At 42.4% G+C, this 23805-nt stretch overlaps 1 protein-coding gene across 14 annotated transcripts in view; it reads left to right on the plus strand.

Annotated features, from left to right (window-relative positions):
- SVIL (supervillin) overlaps positions 1-23805 on the plus strand; it is a 228838-nt gene that overhangs the window by 127895 nt on the left and 77138 nt on the right. For all 14 annotated transcript variants that reach the window (XM_047743510.1, XM_047743511.1, XM_047743509.1 and 11 more), the window contains 5 exons: positions 5118-5175; positions 10644-10735; positions 19264-19321; positions 19437-19588; positions 21950-22583. In XM_047743510.1, coding sequence (XP_047599466.1) covers positions 19314-19321; positions 19437-19588; positions 21950-22583 — 794 coding nt within the window. In that variant the 5' untranslated portion in view covers positions 5118-5175; positions 10644-10735; positions 19264-19313. The remainder of the gene's footprint in view (positions 1-5117; positions 5176-10643; positions 10736-19263; positions 19322-19436; positions 19589-21949; positions 22584-23805) is intronic.

The raw sequence follows: 23805 nt of genomic DNA on the forward strand, positions 1-23805 counted from the left end.
GTTGCTATCAGAATTTCATTTTAAAAACTCAAACCGGAGATGTTCCTCAGTAACAATTAAAAATAAACATTTAGATATACTTTGGATAATTCTATTTAACTATTCTCCAAGAAGAGTAGTTTTCAGGATTATAAATGGTCATGAGCAGGTGACACTGTGTTTTATAAACTAAATTCTTTATAAAGATTATTTGTAAATATAAATATAATTTCATCTCATGTAATTATTCATTTCCAGAATCAGTTGCTTGTGCAATTTCCTCCCTTCCTCTTCACCTTCCAACACCTCCTTCTTTTTTCCCAATTGATCTAGACCTGACAATAAAATGTCTACTACAGTTGCCAACAGCTACGTATGTTGTTCCTTGCTGAGTTTTTTTAAACTGTCCCATTTGCCCTATTTCTCTCCAATTTCATCAGAGTTGTAGTGACCAGCTGTATAGAGAGAACTTCAGATGCCATCGCGGACCCACGGAGTAACCGTTGCTGGGGTGCCTTCTGTGGGCGCACCTTGATTAATTTCTTCCTTTTCAAGTTATGTTTGTAGTTTGGAGATCAGTTTAAGTCCATCTGGTTTGAAATCAGGATGTAAAGTCAATGAAAGTCATTTCAGAGTGTGACCTCGAGCCTTCAGGAAAGATTATTGCATGATTTCATATGGTCACTCAGCACACATTCTCTGGGAGCCTGCTGTGCCCCAGCTCAAAGACAGATGTACTCATGTAGGTCCCTGCCTCCCTGTGAGTGAATGGGGCGAATCATGGTCTGGAGCCCACCACCTTCCCCAGATCCTATGGCTCCATCATGAACCGAGTGTCTGCACATGAGCGAGTTACTCCTCTAGCCCTGTTTCCTCATCTTGTAAATGAGACCATTTTCTTAGGTTCCCTTTAATGCTCCTTTTAGCTGTAAAATTGCCGACCTCCAATCATTGCATATTTTTCTTGGAATTGCATTGTTGCTGCTTGGTCTCCCTGCCTTCATATTGTAGTTAAACATAAATGGGGGGGACTCCAGGGTTTCTAGTCTTGCATGTAAAAAGCTTGCGAGTCCCCACTTTATCCCAACAACAAGAAAGAAACCGCATGGATCGAGATCAACAACTCTTCTTGGATCCTTAGGCGATCCCAGGGCAAACCACCGCTCCTGAGATGAGAGACACAGGCCAGTACAGGGAGTCGGGGTCTCTATAGGGAGTAGAGACCTTCAGGCAATGCAAGGGAGCAAAGATAGTCTCTTCCCCAAATGCTGCCTGAACAACTGGATGGCTACATGAAAAAAAAAAATGAATCTAGACACAGACCTCATACCCTTCACAAAACTTAGTTCCAAATGGATCCTAAACCTGAATGTAAAACACAAAACTGTAAAACACCTAGGTGAGGACATAGGAGAAGGCCCAGATGACCTTGGGAATGGCAATGCCTCTTTATTTTATTTATTTACTTTTTAGAGAGAAAGAGCATGAGCAGGGAGAGGGGGTGAAGTGGCGGAGGGAGAGGGAGAGAGAATTTCAAGCAGGCTCTACACTCGGCATGGAGCTCGACGTGGGGCTTGATCTCACGACCCTGAGATCATGACCTGAGCAGAAATCGAGAGTCAGACCCTTAACAGACTGAGCCACCCAAGAGCCCCCGGTGATGCCTTTTTAGGTACGACACCAAAGGCACAATCTGTGGAAGAAAGAAATGACAGGCTGGTTCCTTCTTAAAATTATAAAACTCCTCCAAAAGACGATTTCAAGAGAATTAGAAAACCCACAGGCTGGGCAAAAATATTTGCGAAAGACACATCTGATAAAGGACTATTATCCAAAATATACAAAGAATTCTTAAAACTCAGCAATAAGAAAACAATGGAGTAAAAAATGGGCCAAAGCTCTCAGCAGACACCTCACCAAAGAAGATACATAGATGGCAAATAAGCATATGACAGGATGTTCCACATCATATGTCATCAGGGGAACTCAGAACAGTAAAGTACCACTGTGCATCTATCAGAATGACAAAAGTCCCCAACATGGACGTCACCAAATGCTGGCAAAGATGTGGAACAGCATGAGCTTTCATACATTGCTGGTGAGAATGCAAAATGGTACAGCCACTTTCCAAGACCGTTTGGCCCTTCCTTACAAAACTAAACTTATTTACCATATGATGCGGCTGTCACGCATCATGACTTTACCCAAAGGAGCTGGTCTTTACCCAAAGGAGTTGAAGACTTCTGCCCTGCAGAAACCTGCATGTGGATGTTTATACCGGCTTCCTTCATAGTTGCCCAAACAAGGGAGCAAGCATTTGGTAGCGGAATGGGTAAACAGACTATGGTCCACGCAGACAATGGAATAGTATTCACCACTGACAAGGCATGAGCCGTCAAGCCAGGAAAAGACATGGAGGACCCTTCGGTGCATATTACCAGTGAAAGAAGCCCATCTGAAAAGGCCACATGCTATGTGACTCCAGCTATGTGACATTCTAGGAAAGGCGTAACAAGGGAGATGGAAAAAGGGCAGTAGTTGTGGGGGGAGGGGGTGGGGGGGGGTGAGTAGGCAGAGCACAGAGGATTTTTAGGGAGCCTTCCCCTCCATCTTGTAGTAAACCCAGACCTGCTTTATAAAAATGAAGTCCCTCTAAAAAATAACGAAATAAAAAGGGGGCAGCCCAAGAGGTAAGGCCTAACCGGAGAGCCTCTGTCTCAAATTAAAATTTTTGAGCCTCCAGTAATATCTGCCTTTTCTTTCCCCACAATTTCGCTCATATGTTGTTCATAAATCTTAACTCTTAACGATGGGGTTTTGGCTCCCCGTTAGGTGAAATATTTCATTTAACTTCGCCAAAGCCAGACTTGGAGCAGCCTGGGAATCGTTAGGCGGCTTCCCCGCTTCCCAGTATATCAGGAGTCTCTGTATGGCTCCTTTTTGTTTACTTTTAGGGCGAGGAGGAGTTGTTTTGGACTCTCCCATGGTGGGGGTTAGGCTGCAGTATTGTGTGTGTGGCTGGAGCATAAGCTGGGCTTCGGCCCCTGCTTTGAAGTGGCAACATCAGGAATGGCCCATCCACGGAGAGCAGCCTGGTTCAGCGGCCACAGGCCTGATTTCTGCCTGTAATCTGATTACGGGGTCTGAGCTGTTCCAGCCTGCAGCCTCCTGCTCTGCGTTTACTATACTTTCAAGGACACGAGGGCCTGATTGCTCCAGCCCTGTGCTGTGAAAAATCTCAACCCAGTTTTGCTTAGACGGGCGGCAGGCCGCGGCCGGTTGCACTGGGCTCTGGATCACACTGTGTGACTAAACGTTCTGTGTGCAACATGTTCAGAAACCCAGAGCTTGCCGGCTGCCTGGGAGCTCCCAGGTTCCCTGAGAAACAAGGTAAGGCAGGAGAAATAGGAATTGCACTTGTGGGTTTATTTTGTAACAGGATGAATGCCTCGTATCCTCCATTTTTTCCTTGTATTCTCCTGTGTCCCGTTATCCTTTCCTCAAAGGACACTTGAAAGATCTAATTGCATTTATAAATTAGCTTATTTTGTGGCTGAAATACGTGAGGTGGTTTTTTGTTTGGTTGCTGTTGTTGTTGCTTTTTGTTTTTTCTTTCTCCCCCCCCCCCCCTTTCTTTTCCCTATTGTAAGTTAGAGATACTGCTGAACCACAAAAGCCTTTATGCAGGAAAAATTGCAGATTCAATTCCAATGCCCAAACTTTGGAACTTGTTCTGGATGTGCTGTGCATTAGCTAAAATAGTTTTCTAGAGCGAGGACTATATATACTAAATTATTTCCAGTAGACAGTGGTGTTTGTCTTTTTTATGAAATCTTCATGTGATACTGTTTGGAACAAAATGTTGTTTTTGTAGTGGCTTCCTTTGAGAGCAGAGGAGAATGCATGCTTTCCATTGAACCGCCAGAGTGGCCCCGCAGATTCCGATCACTGATTGAACAGGGCTGAAATGCTGAAGTTATTTTGACTGTCCCATGTGAAATTCTGGCATTCTGTGTCAAAGTCTTTTCCAGCACAGATGCACCCTTAGGAGGTGATTCGAACAGGCCTCAGCTTCGGGAATTTTCTTCTACAACATTTGCTAGCTTTTTCAACTGAGTTCTCTCTCTCTCTCTTTTTTTAAATATATAACACAATATTTGTATAATTAGGAAAAAAGCTCAGGTCTTTAATTGGCCTTATACTTTTTCATTTTACTGTATTTCTCTAGTTGGTCAGAATTTCCAAATGCCAGGAGGCTCTGGATGTGTTTTGCTGGCTAATGACATGTCAGCATCTGGTGCATTTTGTACCTCCTTTTCCTCAGGCTTCTGCCCCCAAATATTAGACAGTAAAAGGCACTTGCTTAGAAGTCTGTGTAAGTGGTGTGCTTGTGGTTTTCTTGGTGGACAAACGATTACTGTGCCCAAAGTTGTAAAACGTTACTTGCCTAGATCGGTATAAATTTATCTCTGCCTGGTTTTGATTAACTGGTCCACCCGGATGTGTCTTTTTGCTGCGTGGGATTGTTACCACCTGTCTTTACATAATACATATCTCGTCTTCAAAAATAAAGAAATAGTTAATTTGATGATTTGTTATTATTTAGATTTTAATGAAGGCAATAAAAACAGCGGACCTGTTCCCTGCTCTTCACCAACCTCCCCACGCATACATTCTTTTAAAAGCATCTTGAATATATCAGGCAGTGATGAGTTTCACCATTTCTGCTTATCTGGACAGAAATTGTTTAATTTTTTTTTTTTTTTTTTGCCTTCTTTTACCCTGAGTACGTAACTGTGCTATTCAGTATTTAATTGCTTTGAGTATTCTTATAGCTATAACAAATTTCAATGATAGCATTGAACTATGTCAGGTTCCCCCATCCCCACCTGCAGAGTCATGCTGGCTAAATTTCAGGAGAGGAAGAAACTTTGCCTGTGTAAAATGCATGTTGTGGAATTTGATTCCTAAAAAATGTCATTTTTGTATTCTTATGTCTTGTCTGGTTAATGGTTTCCTTTTCCTTAAGTGATATGTTCAAAGGGGCTTTGGAGAATTTTTTTTTCCATTGGAGGTTTTTTTTTTTTTTTAACTTACTGTATAGCTATTTCAATGTTGTATCATTTCTTTCCCCTTAGATTTCATCCAGAAAAACTTAAGCTTTGTTGGATTACCAAGTCAAAGAAGAGTTTCAAGGTAAAGTGATCTTCGCTCAAGGAATCTTAAATTTTGAAGATCTGTGGTAGCTTTTAGAATTATTCTCCTAAATTCCTAATTCATGAGTTTGAATGTTTGGCGGTATGTTTTCTCCCCAGAGTTTGATTTATTAAAATGTCTGAAGCAAGTTGACCTAATAGTACATTCAGCCAAAAAAAGATTCTTTTTGTATTCATTAATGCTGTTTATGGGAACATGATCTATTTGCAGATCAGATAAAATTTTGAACCTGTAAAGGGCTATTATCTTTTCTTTCTTGTACCTGCCTCTAAGTGTGGGATGTTCTTTTGCAGTCTGTCCATCAAGTAAGAGAGCTTTTGATTTTTTAAGAGAAACTTTAGCCTTGTTCTTTCCTTCCATCCTTCCTTCTTCCCTCCTTCCCTCCCCACCCCCAAACAATCCATCTGTCCAGTGAGGTCTTTTTTTTTTTTTTCCTTAAGATTTAGAAAAAAATTTTTAATTGGACAGAGCAAGTGAGCATAAGCAGGGGGAGCAGCAGGCAGAGGCAGAGGGAGACGGGGAGGGAGAAGTAGGCTTTCCACAGAGCAGGGGGACCTCCAATGCAGGACTCGATCCCAGGACCCTGGGATCATAACCCAAGTGGAAGGTAGACGCTCAACTGACTGAGCCACCCAGGCGTCCCCCAGTGAGGTCTTTTAATCATTTCCCTTGACTGTAAGGTGTTATGGGCACTGATTCAATTTACCTAACGTGCTGAGACGCTGTGGTACATAATCATTCATTTAAGCTCTCGTAAAAAGTAAAGTCTGTGCCAAACCAGATAGCTGTATCCCAGATGTTTCTTAGTAGATCACTGTCCCTGATAGAATTTGAGATTTTCAAGTGGAGACACAAAGTTATTATCCCTAAGACATGTAGGCATCAATCCCAGTCTAGACTTGGTGATGGTAGAAGGACCCAACCCTGATTTACCCCACATTCCACTCAGACGCTTTCATTCCTAATGTATCATGTATGACAATGTTTCTTTGCTATAAAGGGTTTGCATTTCAATGGCATTGAATAAATAGCTGTTCTCATCAGGCTGAGCTTGGCCCTGCCCTGCCCTGAGAATGGCAAAATCGATCTTGTGAGCACATTAGATGAGATAAAGCCTTGGTGGATTTGATCCATGTCTTAGTATCAGGCCAACTAGAGCAGTAATGAGCCAGGGTCATGGGTAAGGTTGTCTGTCTTATTGAACTCAGGAAATCTTACATTTCTGGGGCTTCACACAGTTTCCTGTATTTCTCATCTTCGCCTTTTTTGATAGAATCTAAGGCTTACACTTTCGTGAGTTCCAGCTACTATAACAAAATACTCTAGACTGGATGGCTTATAAACAGCACAAATTTCTTTCTCAAAATTCTGGAGACTGGAAGTCTGAGATCAGGGGGCCAGCATAATGGGGTGAGGGCCCCCCTTTAAGGTTGGAGACGGCCAACTTCTTGTGTCCTCATTTGGTGGAATGGGCTAGAGAGATCGCTGGGTCTCTCAGAGGAGTTCTTTTATTTTAATTGAAGTACAGTTGATCTCTGAATCTTTTTATAAGATAAAGGCACTGTTCTCATTCATGAAGTCTTTACCTCATGACCTATCGCCTTCCAAAGTTCCCATCTCCTCGTCGAATCACATTTGGGAGTTAGGATATCAACATCTGAATCTGGGGGAATACAGATGTTCTTAGTTCAGAAGTAGCTTAGTTCCCAGTATGTTCCTGGCAGGTTGGTAGAGCCGTAGTAGAGCTAGTGACTGTGCAAGAGGAAGAAGAGGAAAGCGTTGCTTATTTAAGAACAGCAGCAGCATGAACTAGAAGGTCAGACGTTTCAGCGAAAGCAGATTCAGAGGGACACAGCTGCTCTAAAATGGTGGGCGGTAGGTCCTCTGGATCCATGCAAATGACGACCTCCTGCCCACGGAACTAGAGTAAAATCGGCTGGAGATGGAGGCACTTGCCTCCTTCAGAGCATTCTGATCAACCAGGCCAGAAGTACAAACAGGAGGTAGTAGACTTTGATCTCTTGTGTCTTGTAATGTGAACAACAGTAGAAGAGTGAACAGATCGGAGGGAACATTTCCCAGCGTGGGTGCTGACTGATCACTGTCACGGTGTAGCCCCATTTTGTCAAAGACAGACGCTAGTAACCACAGAAAATCCTGTCCTCACTCTCCTAAAGTTTCCCCTTCTTTCTACTGTTGGCATTTAAGTAGGTTAATGGGACACATTAAAAAAAATTGTGGAGGCAGGGAGCAATGTCTTCTTAGATTATTGAAGCAGAGGGAAGGAGGTAGGGTATGAAAAATTTAGTCCTGAGAGAGCAGTATTTCAGAGGAGATGAAGATATATAAAAAATACAAAAGGTGCTGCTTAATGGCAAAAGTCAAAAGTCAAGACTGTAGCATTTACGTTAGCTATATATGGAGGGTTTTATATATTTTATTCTGAAATACAGACTTATGCTTTTGGTTGAGCTGTGGCAACCCACCTGTGCCTACAGAGCTTGTCAGGCAGAGAGCCCATGTCCCAGGGGTGATGGTCCACGAAGAGAGCGCCACGGAGCACACGGAGCTCAGTGCTTTGGAGGCCCCCATTGCGTGAGGTAGGATTGGGCTCCACCAGTCACACTGCTTGGTGCCTCTGACTCAAAAAAATTAAAGGAGGGTGATGTTAGGGCTCTTTGGGGGTATTTGTGGGTTTTTTGTTTTTGTTTTTTTTTTTTTTTTTAGATTTTATTTATTTGACAGAGAGCAGGAACATAAGCAGGGTGAGTGAGAGAGGGAAAGCAGGCTTCCTGCTGAGCAGGGAGCCCATGCGGGGCTTGATTCCAGAACCCTGGAATCATGACCTGAGTTGAAGGCAGATGCTTAAGGACCGAGCCACCCAGGTGCCCCAGGGTATTTGTGTTTTATTAGCCATTAGAAGATGATCGGAAGGGATTACTCATTCACAAATGTTCCAGAATCTTTTTTTTTTTTTTTTTTTTTTGAGAGTGTGAGTATGGGCTCGCACGTGGTAGACCCTGAGATCATGACCTGAGCTGAAACCAAGAGTCAGAGGCTTAACTGACTGAGCTACGCAGGCACCCCTATAAATCAATAATTTGAAATAAGACATTTGCCACATGTTCTACAAGTAAGAAACCAGGATACCATGAGAGAAAACAACAACCGAGGTGCATAATATAGATTTGGTGTGCGGTGGGACGGGCACGGGGTCAGGGACTTTCTTCCTTGAGGAACTGACCTTAAACTGAGACCCAGAACCAGGAGCAGGACTCAGGTAGGCTGGAGAGGAGGGAACCTGGGTAGAGTAAATCGCATTTACAGTAAACCGTGTTAGGAGCCACGAGAGCTTTTCCTGACAGTGCTTGGGTTTCCCACTGGTTTCTGACCAACTGGGAAAAGGCTGCCCTTCTTATGGGTACTGACATTCTCAAAGCTTGTTTGAAGAAGGTAAGTACAGGAGCTGTCAGGGGCTGACTTGGAAACCCCACTGTAGAAGTTCAGAAAAACGTTTAACTGGGGAGGAGTTTCTCAGTCTTCATTAGCGGCTTTTTGATAAGCACAAAAAAGGGGGGGAAATAGAAGCATGCAGATATTTATGTTTGAAAATATGAGATAGTCTTTGTCCCCTAAGGTCAGTGGCCTGAGAAATATTTCCTGAATATTTCCAGGATTGGACCATTTTTGTTTTTGTAGAGACTTCTTTTCCTGAGATTTTAGTTTCCCGAAGAAAGTGCAGAACTTTATCCAGATGTTTACACAAGTAGCTGAATAACCGATGACAATGGCATGCCATTCTTTCAGTGGGCTATACTTCTACAGTTATGTGATTCTGTTGGTTTAGACTAAGTCGTAAATCTGACTAAAACACTGAAAAAGAATTGTCACTGCATCATGATTGCTGTTGAGAAGTCAGCGCCAAGTCCACATTTCTGACCTAAGCAGGTGTCCTAGAGTCTTTAAACCATTTGGAGTGTGGTTTATAATGACTACTTATTCTCAAGACTTTTTATGAAATAATATGAATGTATGGCAGTCATATTTATGAATATAAGCCCTACCACATTTATCAGCAATAAGAAAGATTTCAGATGAACTTGGTTCTAGAAGATAGATCTGTCCCCCATCTTGGATCTTGAGCCAGCTACTTGAAATTGAACTGATGGGTGGAGTGTAGATGCTTTGTGTGTCCCACTTATCTGGTATGCACAGAACTTTCCTCAGTCCAGTCCCCTTGGGACCCCTGTGGACAGGCACCCCTGCAGAGCGGAAATGCAAATGGAGGACAAGCCCTTGGGGAGGGTCAACTTTGCACTGATGTTCAGCCTTTGCACGGCTGTCATTCACCTTTCTGGAGGTGATCCTATCACTGAAGAATATTAGTTCTCCAGTTTTCATGCTAAGTTTTCTTCCTGTTGCGTGGCGACAGCTCTGTGGTCTTGCACAACCCCAGACATGCTCCCACGGAGGCCGGTGGTGTCAGTGCGTGCCGCCTGGGGTCCCCTAGATTGGTGTGTCGTCTTTGGACAAACCATGTAACAGCTTCCTAATCTGCAAACCAGGGATGACGATAGTGCCAGTGGTGTGCTGGGGCTGGCTCGCACTGCCTTGTGAGAGCGAGTGCATGTGTCTCTTTCCAGAAAAGTCTTATGCGAAGCTTGCAGATCGGCCATAGTGGGAGCATTGACATCATCAGCAAAGACTGCAAAGCACATGCTCAGGGGAAGCAGGTGGGAGAGCAAGAGGAAGGAGCCCACTGTTAAACCTTTCCCAGCACAGCCCTGAGCAGTTCAGGCCTCACTGAGTCTTATGAAGATAATTAAGATTATACCCACAATATGCCTCATTAGAGAAGAAAAGTACATAGTGTTTAATTCCTTATTCTTTCCCCCTTCATTTCCTCCTGTATCCCAAGATAGGTCTTCATGAGCCTTTCAGACTTCAGACCTACCCACCATGCTTTGATTTCTTAGTTGTTTGAAGGCATCTGTTACTTTACCATAATTTCAGCCCTGGAGGAAAGCATGTACATATCCTAGACAAGTTGCTGATTTTCTGAGGAAGAGATGAACACAGAAAGGTTGAGCGATTAATCCAAGCTTCCCCAGCTCTTGGTGAGTGGCTGTAGAAGAGAGTGGCCGTCCCAACCGAGGCGTCCAACTCGCGGCTCCGCCATGTTGTTACCCCTGACGCCATGCCACCTGCCTGTGCTGACGTAATTCTTCCGTTACACAAAAAAGTTTTAGTGACATGACTATAAATAAATGAAAAAAGCTAGCATTTAACTCCCTGAAAGAAAACTCCTTACTTGTAATCCACATACACGTATTTCACTATGTATAACAGTCACGTAACTCTTGTTTTGCATTTTTTTCCCACTTAACATCATATATCTTGATTCACATTGACTTTAAACATTATTAATGGCATAATTTAATTTTTAGCTTTCAGACAGAGTTCTGGCTTGAAGAGAAAGAACAGCGTGCTAACCACAGAAGAAGAATTGATGCTAAGATTTTAACTGCACTTCCGAAAGGTGAGTCTTTCTCTAAATGGTTGACCAGTGTCCCGGGCACATAAGTATTGTGTCACCTGATTTTCTCTGAGGGGAATTCATTCCGAAGCTCCAGTGTATACCCTCCCTTGTGTTCCTTTCTGCCTGTTGCAAGAATTAACCTTAATGAAGGTACCTCTCTTCTTGCGTATTTCATCTGCACCTTTCTCCGTGTCCTTTCGTGTTCATTTTAGCCGTCTTTGGGTATTCCCTGGAGGCCGGGTGGGGAGGGTGACAGAGAGAGCCAGCATAGAATCCACCCATGTCATCTCTCCTACCTCTCACCTTCTCTAGGGGCAGTGAGTATTGTTCATAAGCCCTTATCTACTCCGTCCACTCTGTCCACTCCCTCCGCCTCTTGGTGCTTTGCTGGTGCCTTTGCACTGAGTATCTTAGAGCTCCCTGCCAGGCAGCACACTGGGTTTCCAGGACACCCCATACCTCCCGCATCTTTTTCCCCAGGTAGGCACTCATGTGTTCTGTGAATTCGTATTTTCATTGGTAAAGATACAAGCGCAGTAAAACATCGCAGCAGCCATGAGCCCACTACTCCCTGTGTTTTGCCTGAGAAATGATGTAAACATTAACCAGATCTTTGTGTCCCCCAACTCTAACACTGGAAGAGGGGCATACCAGCTCTCAAACTGCTTTCATGCCAAATCCACTGTGTAACCCTTATTTCAGAAGAAACAGGTTTTGGTGGAAGGTCAGATTTTTTTTTTCTATTTTGTCTTCTGAAAGAAAAAAACAAACAAACATGAGATCAAACCCAAAAGAGATGAGACCAGAAAAAATATTCTTTTAATAGAAACTAAATCTAGTTTAAAAGGCCCAGTGATACATGGGTGTACAGCCTGAGGAATTGAATAGGTGATGTGCTTAGACATAGTCTGACGAGGATGGGTATTTGAAGCACCCCAGAGATTTGGCCTTGTGGAGACAATTTAAACAGGGACATTTTGCAATTTTCAAGCTCTTAGAAAACTGTCAACTGAAATACAGAGTTACTCCGTGTTGTCCCGGAGGCCCTAGATGAGAATACTGTGTTGAATTACACAGAAGTAGATGAGATTTCGTAGGAGAGAGATCGTTCTGATAGTTCATGGGACCTGTGGATTATATGGACTGCATCGCCATCTCATTCACTCCCATTGGCTGTTCAAGGAAGGTCATGGGCTTCCATGAGAAGGAGACATGCTCGGGTTCCCGCCTGGATGGTGTGACATGGAAAGAGCCTTCCGATTTTTTAGACTCTTTGTGAAAGACAAAGCAGCTCTGGTGAATCTGAGCCAAGCTTACAGTCTGGGAAGATGGTCCAAGCAAAGTTCAAGGGTGAACAGATTGATTTGAGCAGGAACTTAGAAGATTGGACTGATTAGGCAAAGTTCTGTAGCAAAAGCTGTTTCACTCATCCTCTTTGTCTGCCGTGGTCCTTTCCTTGATGAGCAACAGTATGTGCAATATTAGGGTCAGAAAAATTAGAAACGGTATATGAGATGCAAGGTTCCTTTCAGGTTCAACAGCTTGTAACTCTGTATGTGCCGAAATTTAAGAACATGTTAAGTTGATTAACCAGTTTCATTAGAAAATGTATCATAGGGGCTCCTGGGTGGCTCAGCCAATTTAAGCGGCTACCTTTGGCTCAGGTCATGATCCTGGGGTCCTGGGATCGAGACCCACATCAGGCTCCCCACTCAGCAGGGAGCCTGCTTCTCCTTCTCCCTCTGCCTCTTCCCCTGCTTGTGCTCTCTCCCTCCCTCTCTCTCTCTCAAATAAATAAATAAAATCGTAAAAAAAAAAAAAAAGAAAGAAAAAAATGTACCATAATTGGTGATGAAAATGTACTTTTTCACAAATCAGAAACATTAATCAGATTTATGTTTCTAAATTCACAAGATCTTCAAAATGTGCTTAAAAAGTATCTGAACCCCTCCCCTTCTGAATTTCATGTAAATTCCACAGAGTCTTATTTTACGTTCTGTACTTTACGAATTCGGGAAAGACCCGAATTTGGAAAGACCCTCGTATGACCTCTAATCTCACTTCTCCATCTTAAATATTTTAATGATTCTGTCAGCTCCTGGAGATATAATAGTGAAAGTAGGAGTTGATTACAGCCATTTTCATGGCATAGCGTTTTATGTCTGTTTATACATTTATAGAAGTTTCTGGTCATTTAGTGAGGAATTCTTGCTTTTGTGAAATTGAGCATTAAAATGATCATTGACTTTTTCTCTAAGGGGGCTTCCTTTAACTGTGTATCACAGACAAGTTATCCAAGAGTTAAAAATCTTTACCTCTGTAAAGATGATGATATTAAAATAGTTTTTCCACTTACACATTATGAAATGGACCAAATGTATTAGTCTACTTTCTTAATAGCTTTCTTGAAATATATTTCAAGCAATCTATAATTCATCCATCCAAAGTATACAGGTCAGTGGCTTTTAGCATATCCACAGAACTGTGCACCCATCACCATAGTCCGCTTTGGAACACTGTCCTTATCCCCAAAAAGAAATCCCACACTTCTCAGCCCTCACTGCCCCCCTTAGTCCTCTAGTTTTGTAATCTCTGATTTTATAAGCTGCTTGTCTTTGTATTAGTGGCTGCCATCCAAGTGTGAAAATTAAAGTGCGGGAAGTCCGGATCAGACTTTCCTTTTCAGGACTTTCTGGGTCTGGGCTGTGCTCTTAGCTTGTCAAGGGCAGGGTGGGAGGGAGGTGTTCTTGGCAGTCCTCTGCCACTTATATTTCTTTGGAAGATTCTACTGTACTTGGGTTTGGACGCCTGAACTCAACAATAATTTTACCAGAAAGCCTGTTTCTCAGGGCTAATTAAAGAAACAGTGTTGCCCAAGAAAACTACCCAGTAGACCACATTTTGCTGGGTATTGGCATTATATATTATGATAAAGCATGTTAGGCAAGTTAAATAACTTTGTAAAGTATGATAGCCCTGATGTCAATTGCCTTTCAGTTACCTCAGAAAATGACTGTCTGATTCCCTTCAAAAATAACTAAAGAGATAGACTCATAGAATCTTTGTTGGCACAGAAGCACTGTTTGGAATTACTCAGAGGAGGGCAGCAGGCTGAGATAGCAGGTGCAATGCGGAATAATTTAGTATATGTCACAGTTTTAATGTACTTGAAGGCAAAGTAGAAAATTCGTTACAATGGAAGTTAGATCAACAGCACCTATTTCGATCTGTATTATACAATGATTGCTCTTACTGTTACCTGAACCATTTATGAGTGGTATGCATTACACCACAGCATACAATCAGCTGAATTATAGCTGTTTAATCCAATTTTGTATATATTTTTTAAATGTTTTATTTATTTATTTGACAGCATGAGCAGGGGTAGTGGCAGAAGGAGAGGGAAAAGTAGGCTCCCCACTGAGCAAGGAGCCCCATGCAGAGCTTGATCCCAGCACCCCGGAATCACGACCCGAGCTGAAGACAGCTGCTTTTAACTGAGCCACCCAGGCGTCTCAGCTTTATGCAATTAAAAAAACATTCTTATTTCCTGTTTTTAGGAAATATACACTGATAAATTTAGAGATAAAGGGATATTGTGCTGCAACTTACTCTTGAATAGCTCAGAAAAATTAGTATGTAGGTGGGCCTGGGTAGCTCAGTCGGTTGAGCATCTGATGCTTGGATTTGGCTCGGGTCATGATCTCAGAGTCATGGGATGGAGCCCCATGGACAGCTCTGCACAGGGTGTGGAGCCTGATTGGGATTCTCTCTCTCTATCTCGGTCCAGCCCCGCCCCCCCACTCGTACTCTCATACTTTCTCTAAAATAAATAAGTCTTTAAAAAATTATATGCACATATGTGTACATGCATGCGTGTGTATACACACATAACACATGTAAATATGCCTATGGAAAAGGATAAAAATAAATGTAGTAAACTGTAAACACGTTATGAAGCATGTGTCGATTTTTCTGTAAGTCTGAAATTACATAATAATAGTAAAGACAAGACTGCTTTTGGTAGATCATGAGCAGTAACAAATTGTATTCAACACTATCTTCCAGACCATAACTGTGGTAGTGCTTTATGAGTGAAAGAATGGAGGGCAACATAGATTTCCACAGCTGGGATGACTTCTGTGATTTCTTAGTATCAGCCCCTTTTATGCTTTATGATAAACCTGACCAAAACTTCCAACCAAAGGGCCTAAGGAGGACTTCAGGAGCCCAGAAGAGGTTGTTGTTTTTGTTTTTTTTTTTCCTGGAAAGGGTCCAAAAATATATGCACACATCAGCAATTCAAATAAAACCTATTCTCTTGTATACAACTGAAGTGTTTTCCCATGGAATAGAGATACTAGAGTAATTATATTGCATGTTTGTTTTCCTAATTTTACTTTTAAATTATAGACTTGGGAAAGGAAGCTTCTCTATGACTTCTTTTGTCTTCCACATCATTTCTTTGCCCTGTAATCTCATGTCTATAGGAATGAAGCAGATCTTGGTAACTGAAAAATAGATTGGTTACAAAGAATTGACTGAGAAGTAATTTGTTTGTTTAAGGGATTTTTTTCCCCCCTAAAAGATTCACTGTGGGTCTCCACTAAGAATGAATAACCTTGCTGGTACATTTATTTATTTAATTTTAAAGTAATCTCTATACCCAGCGTGGGGCCAGAACTCACCATCCTGAGGTCAAGATTCAAGCACCCTACCGACTGAGCCAGCCAGGTGTCCCTAGCTTGTGATACATTTAAAGTATGGTTTGATTTATGACCTCATTTCACTCCTCAGGAAATAATCTTAGAGGACTATAGGTTAGAGGCTTGAAATAGTTTTGGGTTTGAACCTAGGTGTGGTTGAAAAGAGTGCGGTGCTGGCTGGTGGTGTCTGTCATTGGGATAACCTAGAGCTCCAGCATCCAGGGGTGTGGCTGCTTATTTGCATCTTTGTCCTAGGATCCGTGCTTCTCAATCCAGGACAGTACCATCCCCAGGGGGCTTTGGGAACAACCGGGAGTATTTTTGCATCATGGCGACTCATGATGAGTAGGCATTTGGTAGGGGAGCCCAGGAGACTTAAGGTCTTGAGGTACAGGACTCTATGAAGGAGTTTTTCACTCAACAGGCCATTAGCACCCCGGTGGTGATCTGTGACCTGTTTCAGAGCGGGCTGATGAGTCTGTGACCCTGAGGAGGTGTACGTGAATGGTCGCTAATTGCTCTCAGACTTAACAGCAGTGAGACTTACAGCCTTGCTAGTGGGCTGACCAGCCTGTTCTCTCCAGAAGAGGGCAGAGGTCACCATGGACAGTAGGGTAACTTAGGTTACCCCCTCCCCCATCTTTTTCCCACCGCCCCAGGCTTCTAAGGGTTCAGTTCCTGGGATGAATGACTGTTCTGACCATCAGCCTATTCCCTTCTCTTAGTATCTTAGTTTTTGTAGCATGCTGAAATAGGTAGGTAATGGCAGAAGGAGAAGTATAGTTTTGTTGTGGGTGGGCCATTTGCACAGTCTGCCAATTAGGTGATCGTTTCTTCTAGAAGATGGGAAATAAAGAACATCAGGAAACAACTTAGCTTTTTCACTCTACTGCTGGAATCTTCTTTTTTTTATGTCTTTAGTTGTGTAATTTCTAAAGGAAAATGTAGAAATTTAACTAGAAGTGATTTCAGTCTCAGTTTAGGATAAAAAATATGCCTTTGTCTAATAGAAGATATAGGATACTCTATGCATTGAATTAATGTTTTTATCCTTATCTTATCTTAGTCCATTTGGGTTTCTATACCAAAATACCATAGCCTGAGTGGCTTTTAAAGAGCACAGATTTGTTGTTTGTAGTTCTGGAGGCTGAATCAGGGACCCCGCATGGTTGGGCTCTGGTGAGAACCCTCTTAGGTCTTGCAGACTGCCAACTTCTCACTGTGTCTCACATGGTGGGAAGGTGGCGCGAGCACCTTGTGGGGCCTCCTCTATAAGGACACTAATCCTACTCCTGAGGGCAGAACCAATCATCTCCTAAAGGCCCCACCTCCTAATATCATCACTTTGGGGATTAAGACTTCAACATACGAATTTGGGTAGGACATCAACGTGTAGACTGTAGGATAACTAGTTGAAATAATTTGGATGGAGGAAAGATCATGGTGTTACGCTCTGCAAGACCTTATTAAGACACCCTGTTTCTCAGTGATGAGTTTGACGCATAGAGTCTGAAACCTACCTTTCAGAGCACTTGGAATTTGGTTCTAGTAGCTTCTGGCATACTCTTAGGAAAAATATGGCCCCTTGCTCTTCTTGGGGTTTAAATAGTTAATTTATACTCTTTGGTTTATCTCATCCTTGGAAATATTTTCAAAATATGCACTACCAGTCATTAAAGTTTTATCACCATAATCTTGCTGGAGCTAATTTGATTAACTGGGAAGCTAGTATTAGTCAAGCTTCCTCAACAGGTAACATGGCAGAGGCACCATTACCATTACACCCTTGTCTTACAAACAGAGCTGTAATTGACAGTACAGAGCAAATATACCTCTGCCTCCAGCTACTCTGATTCCTAGGAAAGCCACCTGAGGGAGAGACTTTTTTTTAAACCAACTGTCTTTTTTTTTTTTTTTTTTAATTCAATTCGCCAACATATAGTACATCATTAGTTTTTGGTGTAGTGTTCAATGATTCATTAGTTGCGTGTAACTATCTCAACAGAAGTCAATCTAACTAAAATTGTAAGGCAGCTATCATTTAAAAATAAATAAAAACAAGGCTTGTGTCTCCGAAGGCGGTCAAAGGGCAATATAAAAGGGGAGTGTGAGTGTGTGTGTGTGTGTATGTATGTGTGTGTGGTTCTGACTCATTACTAAATATGACAGCTTTAAAAAAATAGAAATGAAAGCAGTTGAAAGTTGAATTCCAGAATTTAGGGGTACCTGGCTGGCTCAGTAGAGCATGTGACCCTCGATCTCAAGGCCATGAGTTTGAGCCCCACGTTGGACACAGAGTTTATTTTATTGTTCTTATTTTAGAGAGTTGGGGAGAGGAAGGGCAGGGGGAGAGGGAGAATCTTAAGCAGGTTCTATGTCTAGTGTGGAGCGCAACCTAGGGCTGGATCTCACAACCCTGAGATCATGACCTAAGCCGAAGTCAAGAGTGGGACTCTTAGCCAACTGAATCACCCAGGTGGCCCAAGATGTAGAATTTACTTTAAAATAAAAAAGAAAATTGAAAAAGGGACACCTGGGTGGCTCAGTTAAGCGTCAGCCTTCAGCTCAGGTTATGATCCCAGGGTCCTGGGATCGAGTCCCTCATCGGGCTCCCTGCTGGTTGGGGAGCCTGCTTCTTCCTTTGCCTCTGCCTGCTGTTCCCCCTGCTTGTGTTCTCTCTCTCTCTCTCTCTGTCAAATAAATAAATAAATCTTAAAAAAAAAAAAAAAGAAAATTAAAAGTATTCCAGCATTCTTGTATGCCTCCATTGAGTTTCTTCTTTGACTTAACCTTTCAAAGTTCCTTGGACCCCCAGGGCTGTTAGTGCCACTTCTCCCTGGTATTCCTGGGTCCTCAACAGGAGCCACTCAGATGAGCCTTTGTGAATTCGCGTGGCTGAGGAGGAGGTGAGAAGAGAGACCTTCATTCTCCACCAAATTGGGCCATTTCTCCAAAGAAACAGTTATTTGGCATCTCAGTGATATCCTTGTAGTCAGTATCACATGAGACCCTCCCAGCCTCAGCCAGACATTTGTCCGCCCATCCGGTGTTACCAGGAGAATTAGGGTTGTTAGTTTATCTATCCACCCAAATTAGAGCGGGGAAACAAATGTTAACATTTCCCGGCAGCGAAAGCCGGTAACGGGAGGCTTAGAACTGTGTTAACCTAAACCGCGGTTAATGTCCATAAAGCTCCCATTAGGGATGGCTGGAAACACGATCAGCTAGTCACAGATTTTTACAGGTTCAATGATAGGGTGAAATAGGAGTGTGGGGAGACATGGGGGTTGTGGCTTGCTGATGGGCGTGTGGGGGCTCTAGTACTGGTCTCTGCTTCTGCCGACATTAGAAGTTTCCCATGGCGGAAAAACTTGGAATACTTTGTTGAACGTAGTAACAAAGACAGATAGTGAGATATCTGATTGCTGGAGAGATCTTGATGTTCAGGCCTTCTCTGACTCCCCTGGATGAAACAGAACTCATGGTTTTACTTCTTAGCGCAGCCTGTGACGTGTGTGTGTGTGTGTGTGTGTGTTTACACATCCCATGTGGCATCTGCCCTTTCACACTAGAAGACAGTCTCTAGGAAAACACTGCACGGGATCTAAGAACAGAAACATAAGTTCAAGAATATATGTTATTGAATATGCTATAACATAAGTTATATACATAAGTTCAATAATACATAATATGTAAGTTCAATATTAACTTATATAAGTTCGATAATATAGAAGTTCAATAGATATATGTCTCATGGATGAGTGAATGAACACATGACTACTAAAAACTGGAGTATCTTTTTATTCTTCTGTTTTATTTTAGTTGCAGAATTAAGAAAAATCTTTGAGCCAAAGAGGAAAGAATTTTTAGAAATGAAAAGGTAAGAAATTGATTGCGCCTCATTAGAAAGTAGAAGAGCTTGGTGAAGCAGTATTCACTTTCCCTGAGAACCGCTTTCCATGGCTCACGAGGTCTGTCTTTGGTGCCCTGCACAGAAAAGAAAGAATTGCCAGGCGCCTCGAAGGAATCGAAACGGACGCGCAGCCCATCCTGCTGCAGAGCTGCACGGGCTTAGTGACTCATCGCCTGCTGGAGGAAGACACGCCCAGATACATGCGAGCCACAGACCCGGCCAGCCCCCACACCGGTGAGTGCGCTTGTCTGGTGGCCTGCCGCCACGCAGGCTGCCCGAGATGGTCCATGCTGCCTTCTTTACCCAGTGGCATTGGAAGGAAAATGAGATAGTCCACAAAAGTGAATTGTGGAGGCGTACTTACTTATTAAACACACGTTATTTGTGAAACACTGCAATGACACGTATGTCAACTCTGCCCCATCTCACAGGCGTGGTCCTCTGGGATTATAGCAGGAAGAAATGGTTCCTCTTGGCACACTGTTGGGAAATTGATGACATCTTTTCACTCCCGTCTCTCCTCCTGGGACCCCTAGAGGGCAGGAACAACATCTCCCTCCTGGCCCCCTCAGGGTGCTGGCACAGAACCTGCTGTCCTCTTCTCAGTAAGAGTTCTTAGAGGACTGAATGAGACTCCTTTAAATAGGATGCCCAGGTGCCCAGCACAGAGCCTGGTCGCTCGCAGCAGGGAGCAATTTAAAATGAACCTGGACCTTTGAGTGGTTAGGGTTCTTAGTCTATGTGTTAATGCAACAAACATTCTACTTAAATTATTTTAATGTAAATAATTTACATGTCATTTTAAATGTATTCCATATTTATTTTGTATTAAACCGTATTTCAAATGTGACTTAACTTTTTTGGGTAACTGTCAACGTTAGGAATATGAAATATTCAACTTGGGCTTGGAAGCGGCTGACCCATATGGGGCTGTTCTCAACCCGTCCCTGGCTCTGCAGCTCCATGCTGCTGCTTTTTATGGCCAGTGTTTTCTGGTTTCTTCCTTAGGGCTGTTGATCTCACTTTGTGATGTGGTCATGTCACTTACCTAGAGTTCCTGATCTTCTATGGCCAGAAAGCTAGAGAAGTAAGATTTTTAAAAATTACTTGAGAATCAAGAATAGAGTATCAAAATTTGTAGCAAGAAATAAACCCTCATGTATGTAAAATGTGAATCTATGTATTATAATTTAAGCATCACATATTCATGAGAAAGGGAAGACTTGTTTAATAAAATGGTGCTGGGAAAATAGGTTATTGTGCAGTAGGGAAGGGGTCATAGACGTCTTCTCACTTACACGAAACACAAAAATAAGTCCCAATTAATCACATGATTAACTTTAAGAAAATAATTAAAAACATGAAAACAGGTGATTATTTCATGCACATCGAATGGGAAAGGACACAGAAACAGCTTGAGAAATCACAAATGACCAGGTCAGTTGACTTGACCACGTAACAATCCACATCTGTACTCCAAAGAAAATCTTCCATGTGGATGTCACAGAATATTAAACAAGTTTGAAATACTCATGAATGCGATTAAGGTTCACAGTCTCAAAAAAAAAAAATGCATGCGAACCAATAAAAGTGACACTATGAATCAATAGTATATAGAGCTTAAATAAGCTTCATCAGATATTCCAGAAAAGAAAAAAAGTAATACAAATGATAATAATTGAAAAATGCACAAATTCTCCTTTTCTAGTAATCAAAGGAAATTTTTTAAATGAACTTTTTTTTTTTTTAAAGATTTTATTTATTTATTTGAGAGAGAGACAGTGAGAGAGAGCATGAGTGAGGAGAAGGTCAGAGGGAGAAGCAGACTCCCCATGGAGCTGGGAGCCCGATGTGGGACTCGATCCCGGGACCCGGGGATCATGACCTGAGCCGAAGGCAGTCGTCCAACCAACTGAGCCACCCAGGCATCCTTAAATGAACTTTTAATGTTTGCAAGCGAACATATATTGCAGGTTCAAGTATAAATTGACGCGAACTTTATAGAAATCAACTTGACAGTCTAGCAAGTCTCTTAAAATGATACACTTTTTGATAAAGCAATTACACCATTATCTGTTGTGATAGTAGTCAGAAAATCAGACTGATTAAAAGTTAGAAACAATGAAAAAAATTGGCAACAATGCAAATGCCCAGGAATATGAGAAGGGTTAAATTAGCTATGGAATGCCTGTTGAATATTAAAAAGCTTTAAAGAATGTCTTCAAAAAAAGACTTCCAAATATAAGAAAATGTTTTATACAGAACATCAGTGGTATATAAAACATAAATTATTTTATATGGGAGAAAAGAAATCAATTTTATAAAAGACTAGAAGGAATATATAGAAATGTTTGGCAAATTATCAACTTATTATTTATTATTATATATTAATGATTATTGGTGATTTGGAGTTTTACCTTCCTATGTTTTCAATGTTAGACATTTTCTGTACCAAGCATGTGGCTGCAGTTGGAAAAATGCACTTCTATGCACAGAACTGAGTGCGGTCAATGCGCCTCTTGAACTTGAACTCTGTGTCTTGAACTTGAACTCTTGAGTTCTTGAACTCTGTGTCCCCCGTGTGGTCCCTTGTAGGCAGGTCCAATGAAGAGGAGGACACTTCGGATTCCTCGGTGGAAAAACAGATCCGCTCCAAACTCCTCACCGAAACCTTGGGCGTCCATGCTGACCCCTCCTGTGGTTCAGGTCTCATGGACACCCAGGCTCTGGAGTCCAAAGCGGAGAGAATCGCGCGGTACAAAGCGGAAAGGAGACGGCAGCTGGCCGAGAAATACGGGATAGCACTGGATTCCGAAGCAGACTCGGAATCGCCGTCCCGATACACCAAGTCCAGGAAGGACGCCGATGCTGCTGACCAGAGGGGAGGGAAAGGTGACAGAGAGGCCGAGCCAGGCAAAGATTCAAGCTCTCTGTACTCCAAGGACTATGCCCTCTCTGGGGGCGATGGGCTTTCGGACACCGAGGTGCTGCTCAATGTGGAAAACCAAAGACGGGGTCAGGAGCCTGGCACCACTGGGCAGGCCCGTGACCTGGCCCCCACGGTTGAGAGTTCCTCATCCTTCCCATTCCCTGGGCGAGACTGTGCCTTCAGTGACGTGCCAAGGTCCCCAAAGCAAATGCACAGCATGTCCCTCTCCTCGCCTCGGCCACCGGCCTCCCCGAGCCACTCTGCTGGTGACCCGCCACTCCCTCCTGAGGCCCGAGTCAGGTAAGCATTGAGCCCACTCTGGGCTGTGTTCCCATCTTTGCTTTGCCTCCCCTGCGTCAGGGTCTGGGTGTTCTTGGTCTTCTGTGGAGGGTTCCGCTGGTGGCAGAAATAGGTAAGATAGGGTTTTTTAAATTTCTGCAGTATCAAAACAGGTTCTACCCAAGCAAGAAGCTTCAGTTCTTTTTTACAAAAATGATAAGCTGAACAAGTGTCATGGGGACACTTTCATGGGAGTCTCACTTACAGATCCTTCTTTTTATGGGTTTTTTATATGCTTTTAATAATTGTCTTTTCCTTTATGTGTTTCTCTAGAATTATACCCAAACCCTCCCCCCCCTTTTTTTAAGGTTTTATTTGACAGAGAGAGACACAATGAGAGAGGGAACACAAGCAGGGGGAGTGGGAGAGGGAGAAGCAGGCTTCCTACCAAGGGGGGGCGCCCAATGCCAGGCTCAATCCCAGGACTCTGGGATCATGACCTGAGCCAAAGGCAGACACTGAATGACTGAGCCACCCAGGTGCCCCATTATACCCCAGACTTCTTAGTGATTGTTTTTGTTGCTGTCATGTAAAATCACAAAGCAGAAGGACCACCACTAACACAGTGGAAGGGTCTCAGTTTAGGGTATGACGAATGACTGCAATATAGCTTGAATATAATTGTCTCCTATAGCTATGCAGGTATATCAACATGCTGAGAAACAGCTGTGTAGAAGAGCACCTCATTAAAAAGATCAGTCATGAAGAGTAATTGTCATACACAAAGACAACAGCTCCCATTTGGGAAAATCAGAAAAAGGGTAAAATGAGAAACTCAAATGCCAGAAGAGAATATTTGTTCCTAAACTTAAATTTCCAAATTTAAATTAAATTTGATTTAAGTTTCCAAATTTAAATCAAATGGAAATTTCTAAATTTGAGTAAGATTTAAATATTTAAATCGAAGTAAAATACAAATATTTAAATCTAAGTAAAATTTAAATATTCAAATTTGAGCAAAATTTAAATATTTAAATTCAGGAAGTGTGATGACCATATTCAAAAGGCACTTTACTTAAACATCCTAGTTTAAAGTTTGGGACAATTGTCTAGGTAGACTTTTAGGTGTGTTTTTCGGTCCAAATAGGCATTAGCTTCCCAGGTAAATTGAGGAGAGGCGAGGATCAAGCAAATTTATTTTGAGGGGAAAAAAAAGGGATAGGGGAGGAAGAAGTATTGGGAA

This window comes from Lutra lutra, chromosome 8, assembly GCF_902655055.1.
Source record: "Lutra lutra chromosome 8, mLutLut1.2, whole genome shotgun sequence".
NCBI classification, from domain to species: Eukaryota; Metazoa; Chordata; class Mammalia; order Carnivora; family Mustelidae; genus Lutra; species Lutra lutra.